We start from the raw sequence: 9,362 nt of genomic DNA on the forward strand, positions 1-9,362 counted from the left end.
ATTACAATGTAGAATAAAGTTAGATGCTTAAATAATAAAACGCAATAAAAAAATTTAATTTCTCACATGTTTATTATTTACATTTCGGATAATTCTTCGGAATAGAATGATTCTTCGGATAGTTCTTTCGGAACACTTTTTAAGATAAGAAGATGTAGAATCATCTTCTAATCAACTCATGGCAACTCGAATCCAGTGGCGTACCTAGAACTTTTGCCGCCCGGGGCGATCTCCAGTTTGCCGCCCTTTCTATTATAAGTCAATCAAATAGTGGTTTTTATAAATTAATACACATAAATAAATTATTAAGTTATTTAATCAATATTAATTAATACACAGAGTAAATTTTTTTAGACATATTTGTATGCACTCGTAAACATATTTATATAATATCTACTCTTCTAGCTTTCATACTAGAAAAATCGTGTATAATGCTCTCAAAATTTATATTATTTGTAATTTCTTGTTCTATTGACAATATTGCAAGATTTTGTAGTCTTAATTGACTCATTGTAGAACGAAGATAATTTTTTATCAACTTCAATTTTGAGAAGCTTCTTTCGCAACTAGCGACACTGATTGAAATTGTTAAAAAAATTCTTAACAAAATTACAATGTTGGGAACAGAATTTTCCAACCTATACTGCTGAATAAATTTTAGCAGATCAAGAGGGCCCTTCTCCCCGTTTTTCCAATGTTTTGCCTCTTCTTTTAGTGTAGGTACAGCCATAAAAACCTGGATCCTTTTTCTTTCAATATGGAACTGTTCTTTATCAATGTCAATCAAGTCATTTATTTGACATTCAAATTCTTCATTTAGTAGGTTACACGGTATTATACACGAATATTTTCTTACAAGGCCATGCAACTGATCGAAGCGTTCTTTTATTTCCTTTATAATTCTGTCCATAGATGAAAACATTTCTCTTCGTACTTCTTCTTCTAAGGATAGCCCCACGTCTCGCGAATTTTCCCCACTCATATTTTTTCTCCTTCTAACTCGACGCTCAGTCGATATCTCCAACTCTTCACAAATTATTTTGGCTGCTATAACAGCGTTTTGTACTAGCGTATCTCTTTGTTCCATGAAATGTGTTTGCAAAGAATTTAGTTTTATATGGCATTGGTGGACATTTAACCCTTTTATTTGCAGGTATTTTTGAGCGTCATTAATTTCCAAAAGGACGGGTTCCCATAAATGAAGGTAACATAGAAAAGAAAAAGATTGCATAGAATTGAGTAATACTCCAGCATCTGATCTCGTTTTACTATTTTCTTCTTCAGATGTCAATTTTTCCAAAGCGCTTAAAATGTAAAAAAAATGTTTTTTTACTATAGTTACCGCGGCAGCTCTAGCGCTCCAGCGAGTTTCTACACTGCGTTTAACACCTTGACCAGTGACAGAAAGTAAAACATTCCATCTATGAGTGGAAGAAGAAAACAACGAAAACAACTGTTCGATAGTTCCAAAAAATGTGATGGAATTGATAGCTGTAGAAGCTGCGTGTAAACATGCCAGGTTTAAAGAATGATTTGTACATGCTACAAATTCTGCATTTGGATTTATTTCTTTAATACGAGTTTGAACACCGCTGTGCTTTCCTGCCATGACGGCAGCATTATCATAAGCCTGTCCTCTGCAATTTTTTATATCTAAACCGTCATTTTCTAATTTCGTTAAAATCATATCTGTGATTTCACCAGCAGTTTTTCCTTTAGTTTCTACAAAGTCAATAAACGATTCTACAACTTTAACTTCGCTACCATCAATAACTACATATCTAATAATTTGACTGGTTTGATCTTTGTGTGAAATGTCAGGAGTGCTGTCAAATATAATACAAAAGTATTTAGCCTGCTTTATTTGATCCATAATTGTTTTTCTGACTGCGCCTCCCAATAGCTCTATGAATTCGTTCTGGATCTTCGGCGACAAATAAGAGATACTATATTTATTACCCATCTTAATTTTTACTACGTGTTCTCGTAATACTGGGTCGTACTTAGCCAATAAGTCAACAAGCTCAAGAAAATTTCCTCTATTTTCCATTGAATCGATGTTTTCCTGATGAACACTTTCACGATGTCCTCGAAACGCCAAATTTTGTTTTGCTAAGAATCTAATTATATCAAGTATTCTTGTTAGAATTTCCTTCCATTTTTTTATTTCTTTATCAATATTCTGTTGTTGTAGTTTGTCAATAGTTGCGCCACGTCCAAGTCTTATTTCTAATTCCTTCCATTTGGAATATGATCGAATGTGCAGTGGACTCACCTCATGTTGACTAATTTTGGGATTAAGTTTCCACCATTTGTTAAAACCATTTTCCGTATTAAAACCTGCTTGACAAAGATTATCAAACAGTTTGCAGCAGAAACAATAAATACTTTTCTTCGATGGTGAATATACCATCCACGATCTTAAGAGCTTTTCGCCATTAGGCAAAATTTGAAAAAACCAGTCCTGACTCAGTTTTCTTGTTTCACCTTTGGCTTTGATTGTATTATTAGGACGTTTTACTCCTTCGCTGAAGTCGGCGTCCAAATTTTGAATTGCAAAGGGACCTTGACGTACCAGAAATACTCTTGTATTGTCGTCAATTTTGTTAGGCCATAATCCAATATCTTTCATAGAAATAGACGGAATAATTTGTGCAGCAGATTCTTCATCAGAACTTGATGAACTTTCTACTTCTTCGCCAGTGTGTGAAGCAGGTCTTTCCTCTTGAACAACATTGGAAAATGTTTTTTCGCCTTCGAGGGCTGCTTCTTCGCCCGTATTTGAGGCAACAATACTAAAAGAACTAGAAGTTGACTTATGGGAGATATATTTGAGTAGTGCTCCAGTATTTTTAGTCTGTATTTCCTCCCTTCTCTTCCTTTTCTTTCTAAATGACGCACCACTTTCTTTTACTCGTTTCATCCTAGGGATATATAATAAAAATATAACTTGTCGAAATAAATAGTATATTATGTATAGAAAACGGCAAAGTCATTTTACTACTCTGAATAGCATTTAGAATAACATCTATATCTATAATACGTAATATAATATACTTACCTATAATAAACTCTCCAAATGCACTGGCACCCTAATAATTTGTTTCACTCTTCACTGTTAAAAGATTGAATCGCGAATGAACAAAATGGTTTATAAGCAATTTATCATTCCAAATACAATTCTTCAAAACGGACTGAGTATATTTATCTATTTGCGATTCCTGAAATTGTAACTTCGTCAGTATTTTTGTTTTGTCTCGTTTAGATTTTGTTGTTTGAAAAAGATAGTTCTTATGCCGGCGCCCTAATGCTTTGCAGACCTAGCAGACCGGCGGTCTGCTAGGTCTTCCGCCTTCCCGCCTAGACCGCCTTCCGCCGGCCCTGCTTTTCAAAAGAAAAATCGATGATTTAAAAAAATATTGATATATCACTTCAAAGTAATCATATAAACTTTTCAAAAGAAATGACATTTATAAACTGATATCAAAAAATTTTAGTTAGGAAAAATTGCCGAACAAAATCGTAAAGATCCTTTTACGAATTCAACGAATTTTAATGAATACAATAAAATAAAATTATTATCTTGTTCTTGAATTAGAATTCAAAATTTACACTAAAATGCATTTATATACACCGAGGAATAATATTCGAAATCATATAGTTAATCATAATTTATATAAACCAAATATTAAACTTATAATAATCATAATAATAATTTATTATTCAAGAAAGAAAATAAATATGAAATTAAAAAGTTGCTTTTTACAACTATAAGTAAATATAAAAAATGCCGCCCCAAGGTAAGTGCCGCCCGGTGCGGACCGCCCCCCCCCTAGGTACGCCTCTGCTCGAATCAATTACCAACTTCATGGCTTCCTGTTTCTGAAACCTTAATCTAGGTTTGTGTGAACTCACTTTTTCTATACTTTAAATTTTGAGCCGCGATAACTCAAGGGATAGAACATTCGCCTTCCAATGAGGTGAATCGGGTTCGAATCCCAGCGATGATTGGTCGATACGAATTCCGTATCCGGCTTGCACCGACCATAGTGCGGACGTGAAATATCCTCTGTGGTAGACGGATCCTGGTTTAGAGTCCCCTTGCCATCAGCCTAACCTTGGGTGGTTCTCGTGGTCTTCCTCTCCATGTAACACAAATGCGGGTTAAGTTCACCACGAAGACAAATTTCTCTCAATACTTGATCCAGGAGTCTTCTAGATTAGGTTCAAAATTTCAAGGCTACGGAGTCGAACATTAGTAGTCGTAAACCCGAAAATTGGGTCGGCTGTTAAAATAAAATGCCATGTCATGGAGGTGAAAGAGAATCTGTGCCGAAAAGTTTCTCTCGTGGTATGGGGTCCTCTGAATAAATTAGTGTAGTGCATGATATTATATTATTTTATAAAGTATAATATTCTACCAAAAATTCTTAAAACTGTGTAGAAAAAATATTCATTGACACGTTGAACGCAGGTCATCGGTGACCGGCACTGAGTTTGTTCGTAGCGCCACGGGGTCACCGGTGACAGGCAAAGCCAAGATTGTTTGAAACACATAATTCGAGTAAATTTTTAATTTTTCTATATTATTATCGTTAGTAAAATGGTTTGAAGAAATCAGTGCAATATAGAACACACAAAAATAGTTTCATTTATATGCACAGAGATGCCAACATGCTCCAGACAGCGAATAAATATTTTCAAGTGGTAGTTTATTAATTGTGATTCTTGGTTTAATAAGTTCAATTTAGTAGATTTTTATCCACTACTATTTCTAAACAATTCGTAGATTTATATGTGTTTCTAATAATCTTGGTTTTATCTTATATAATTCATCCCTTTTTTTTTAGATGTGTCATGCAAAGCTTTTAAAAAACTAGCAAAATCTTTCTAAATTTTGCAAATTTAGCTTGTAGTTATGTAAAATTAGCGTGGCATTCAACGTGTTAAATCACATTGAAACTTTAAATGTAAGATAGTAATAAATTTGTTTCCATAATCAATTCTACCAGCAGGCGATATATTTCATTTTATAAATTATCCATAGTTAGAAACCGATAGTGTTATCATCCACAAAATGAAAGCCAATTACAGGTTCTCTTTGACAGCTTTATTTAATGACTCATTGTCTTCAGTTCTTAACCTTTATTGTCATACCTTAATGGGCAACCATTTTCCCTCCAAACTAAAGTATCCAGACGACTTCGCGGAAAACAAAGAGAATTGACTTTTAAGATAATGAAAGAGAAAAGCTCTTTCAGTAAAGTTTGTTTTCTCCCAAAGTAGTTAAAAGTCGAGAACGGACGAAAATGGTTAATAAAAGAATGATGTAAGATATTGTCCTGGGCTGAAAATGGTTTATTGATTAAAAGAAAGGAAACGAAGAATTTTGGGAAAAATGGAAAAGTTATTTCCTGAATTTGCTTATTATTCACGGGGAGGACTAAATTAATGATTAGATGTGTCATTTCTGTCTTGACATTATTTTAATTCTCGAAATATGAGGTTGCTTAAAAAGAAGTTCAATTTCAAAGATGTTCTTTTGGATGTATGAAATTACCTGTATGAACCGTTTTATCTGCTTCATGTATTTTTAGTACTTAATAACACTAATTGTGTCTTGCACTTCTGCCAGTTTTGTTTGGAACAGTTTGTCCATCTGGACCTCGTGCCATAAGTGCGAATCCAAATCTTGATATCAAATAAAATTTTGATTTAAAACTGTTGAATTCCAATTAATGGAAAAAAATATTTTTAAAGATGACGAATGAGCGGAATAACCTTTGGTTTAATTTTTTAAAAATAACAAAAATATTTTAATCGCACCGCATTTCAGCAAGCATGATGTCACTAAGCAAAAATTCGAGTTTTAAGCTATCGAAGTTGAGTTTTACAAGTTTGTAAAGCGATCAAAATATAAATTTTAACTGATTGTTTTTTTCATTATTATTTAAATTTTGATTTCATGGTGCAGTTAAACTTTATTTCTTACAATATTGTTAATATTTTTTTTATTGTAATTCACTATATTGCTATATCTTTTCAACATAATCAGATGAAAAATCGTAAAATCTATTCAAACTAGTGGGCTGCGCCCCCTGCTCGCNCTTATATGGTTTGCTTCGCGTACCAAGATCGCTTCGCTCGCTACTAACTTAGGTACATTGCAAATGCACACAATTCTAAGAATTCACAATCATTCAAATCCATAAAAAAAACATTTTTTTAAAAAAAAATTACATCTTTTTTGTTAATATTAAGTCATTAAAATAAATTTGAATTCAAATGAATGACATGTAATTCGTTAAACCTATTAGAAATGTGCTATAGTATAATTCGTGATATAAATCAAAAATCGTCAAATAAATTCGTAATACATAGGTAAATTCGTGAAAAAAAGCGCTTTCGACAAAATACTAAAATAGAGATCTATCGACAAAGACTACTCACTTCTGCCTAGCTCAGTGTTTCTTAACCTTTTTGATACAATGGACCCCTTTTAAAGTTTTTTAAGAAGTCACAGACCACCCCTCTGAGAAAAAAAATTGCAAAAAAACATCAATTTTTAGAATTTAGTTTATTTTAGCATTTAATTTTATTATTTCAATAGTATACAAAATATTTTAAATTTTTAGCCTGAAGGTTGTTAATGCTTTTCCTTAATTAATAAATTGAATAGAGGGATGGTTTTCGACAAAGCAACGAGCATAACATGTTCAACATTCAATCGATAACGATGTTTTGTTTTTATTGTCACAACTGTGGAAAGTCCGGCTTCGTTAAGATACACTGTAGCTGACGGAATTATAGCTGAAATAGCTCGCTTTACAAGCAATGGGTAGGCTTCTTTCACAGAAGACCAGAACTCTCCGAGTGTTTTTGAATCGAAATCCATTTTTAGCAAGGACTTAGTTCTAAGATCAATAAGCTCATCTTTGGCAAGGTTCATATCATCGATACAGTCAATATCACAAAGAAAGGATGACGAATCCACAACTCATCTTTTATCTTTATCTCATCTAAATTAAAATATTTTTTCAATGAAACTTGAAGTACTTCTAGGTGTTCACAGATATTTTAAGTTATTCAGTAACAAATTATCTTGCCAAGATCCATTTTCAGAAAGCACTTCGTCCAACATTTAAAAGTTTGCATATATCTCATTTTGAATTCTATTTTTTTCAAAGTGGCATCTTCAATTAGAATGCTTGTAATTTCTCAGTTGCATCCATAATGGTGATATCGGGTCCTTGAATTAAAAGACTTATATTGTTCATGTGGTTAAAATTATCTGCCAGGTAAGCCAATTTATAGGTAAAATCTTTTTTGTTTAAATATTCGAAGAATGAGTTATCTTTTTCTTCTAGAACAAGTGATAATTCGATCTTCAACATGAAAAATTGTTTCAAAACCTGCCCTCGTGACAGCCAGCGCAATTCCGTGTGGTACAGAAGTACCTCATGTTCTGCGTCCATTTCTTGACACAGCGTTTTAAAGAGACGATGATTAAGAGCTCTACGTCTAATAAAATTTACAGTTTTAATAACTTTTGATAATGCTTCTTTTAAGCTGGTTGGAAGAGTTTTTGTAGCCAGCGCATGTTTATGTAAAAAACAATGAGTAACAAGAACATTAGGAGACTTTTTTTTACCAACAGGGCAAAACCAGATTTATTGCCAAGCATCACATGTGCTCCATCTGTACGAAGTGAATGAAGTTTTTCTTTCCAGACGAAGTCTTGTTTGGTAAAGAAAGCATTTAACATTGCTAAAACATCAACTGCCTTTGTAGTTTGCAAAAGAGACTCACAAAATAAAAATTCTTCTTTGATAGTATCAAGAGACACGTAACGAACAAAAACAAGAAGTTGACTATAATTCGAGATATCGGTAGTTTCATCCAGTTGCATACTAAAGGGAAATGGCGATACTTTCAAGTCATTGATGATCTTTTTTAAGATATTCCAAGAAAACTATTCTTGATTGTGTCACATCATTTGAAAATGGAATTGCCTCAAGTTTTTTTTCTTTGTTCCAATCTACAAACTAATTCAACCATCTCCAGCGATAATGGCTTAATTAACGTCTCTCCAATAGTATGCGGTTTCTTGTTTTAGCAATATGATATGCAACTTTGAGATATGCCACAACCAGAGGTTTTTGTGGAATACAAAATCCAAGTTAGTCTAATGTTCCAGATTTCAAAAACTAGGCATTGTTCTTAGTAAAAAATTCTAGATCTAGTAACCTGAACAAGGTGTCAAATGTCAGGGCTAAAGAGAAGGGCTGGTTCACTCCTTTGAAGTAGCTCTCGCCGCGCCAATCCTCCGATTTTCTCTAGTGACGTCACTTTGGCGCAAAGCTGGCACTTTTACTTCAAGAACGGAGCTTTCGGCCTTACTAGCTTTAACTAATATTGGAGCATTTCTTTTTGCGACATATTCTAAGACATTTGTTATTTTCTATAATGACTTTCCTCAGTTTTTGCAGCGAATTTACAAGAATTTAAAACTACTATCGAAATGCCAGTTTGCGCGATTGCAACTTGAAAAAATTTTGTTAGAAAAACAAAAGGAAAAAATATAATTTTCCTCGTGTTCTCTAAAGTAAATGAACAAAGAATGGATTCCGAAATGACACAGTTAATATAAAACAGCAATACGTTTATTCTGTCGTTAAGAACGTTTATAAAAATTCATTATCTAAATAGAAACCGCCTCGTTACTTCAAAAAGAAAGGCAGGTGAAAAAAATGGATAAAGTCAAAGAAAATTAAAATGTAAATAAAAAAGATAAATAAAATATATAGTATATAGTTGGAATTCTCCTAATTTCATAACATATTTTTTAATGTAATTATTCTTAATATTTATGATTTTTTTTTTTAAATTATACTCTCTTAAATTTAAATATCTATAAATTATACCATCGTAAATTTAAATATCTATAAACAATTGTAAAATTTCTAATGTCATTATGAACCTAAATTATTATTTTGTTTCAGTAATTATCGTTTAAGGTTGATGTTTCCTAATGATAAGGTATGAACAAATTGCTATTAACGGCATATTTTAAAATCGGGGATTCTAAATTTAACTCAACTTATTCTTATGAAAGAATATGTAGATAAAAAAAGTGTCGAAAACTGAACTTTTTAAAACAAAGTATTTATAGTGTCATTTTCGCCAACTAGTAAAATATTTTTATAAGTTTAAAATGGTATTTTTTTTAATATTTTGGCCAAGAAAGTTTTTTTAAATTATGTTTATGAATGGAAATAATGTGTTAATTACGTAAAGTTTGAAAGCTAATAACCAGAAAAAGTCTTAACTTATTTTTAAAAAGAGAAAGATGCAAAGTTATC

At 32.3% G+C, this 9,362-nt stretch overlaps 1 protein-coding gene across 1 annotated transcript; it reads right to left on the minus strand.

Annotated features, from left to right (window-relative positions):
• Nucleotides 1-298: 298 nt before the first annotated feature.
• Nucleotides 299-3,706, minus strand: LOC122271071 (zinc finger MYM-type protein 1-like). Its single transcript, XM_071186629.1, has 2 exons — nucleotides 3,062-3,706; nucleotides 299-2,924 (listed from the first exon to the last, which is right to left on the minus strand). Exon 2 carries the CDS (start codon nucleotides 2,921-2,923, stop codon nucleotides 383-385), a length of 2,541 nt encoding a protein of 846 aa, XP_071042730.1. The 5' UTR covers nucleotide 2,924; nucleotides 3,062-3,706; the 3' UTR covers nucleotides 299-382.
• Between the last annotated feature and the right edge of the window lie 5,656 nt (nucleotides 3,707-9,362).

Source organism: Parasteatoda tepidariorum, chromosome 10 (genome assembly GCF_043381705.1).
Source record: "Parasteatoda tepidariorum isolate YZ-2023 chromosome 10, CAS_Ptep_4.0, whole genome shotgun sequence".
NCBI lineage: Eukaryota > Metazoa > Arthropoda > Arachnida > Araneae > Theridiidae > Parasteatoda > Parasteatoda tepidariorum.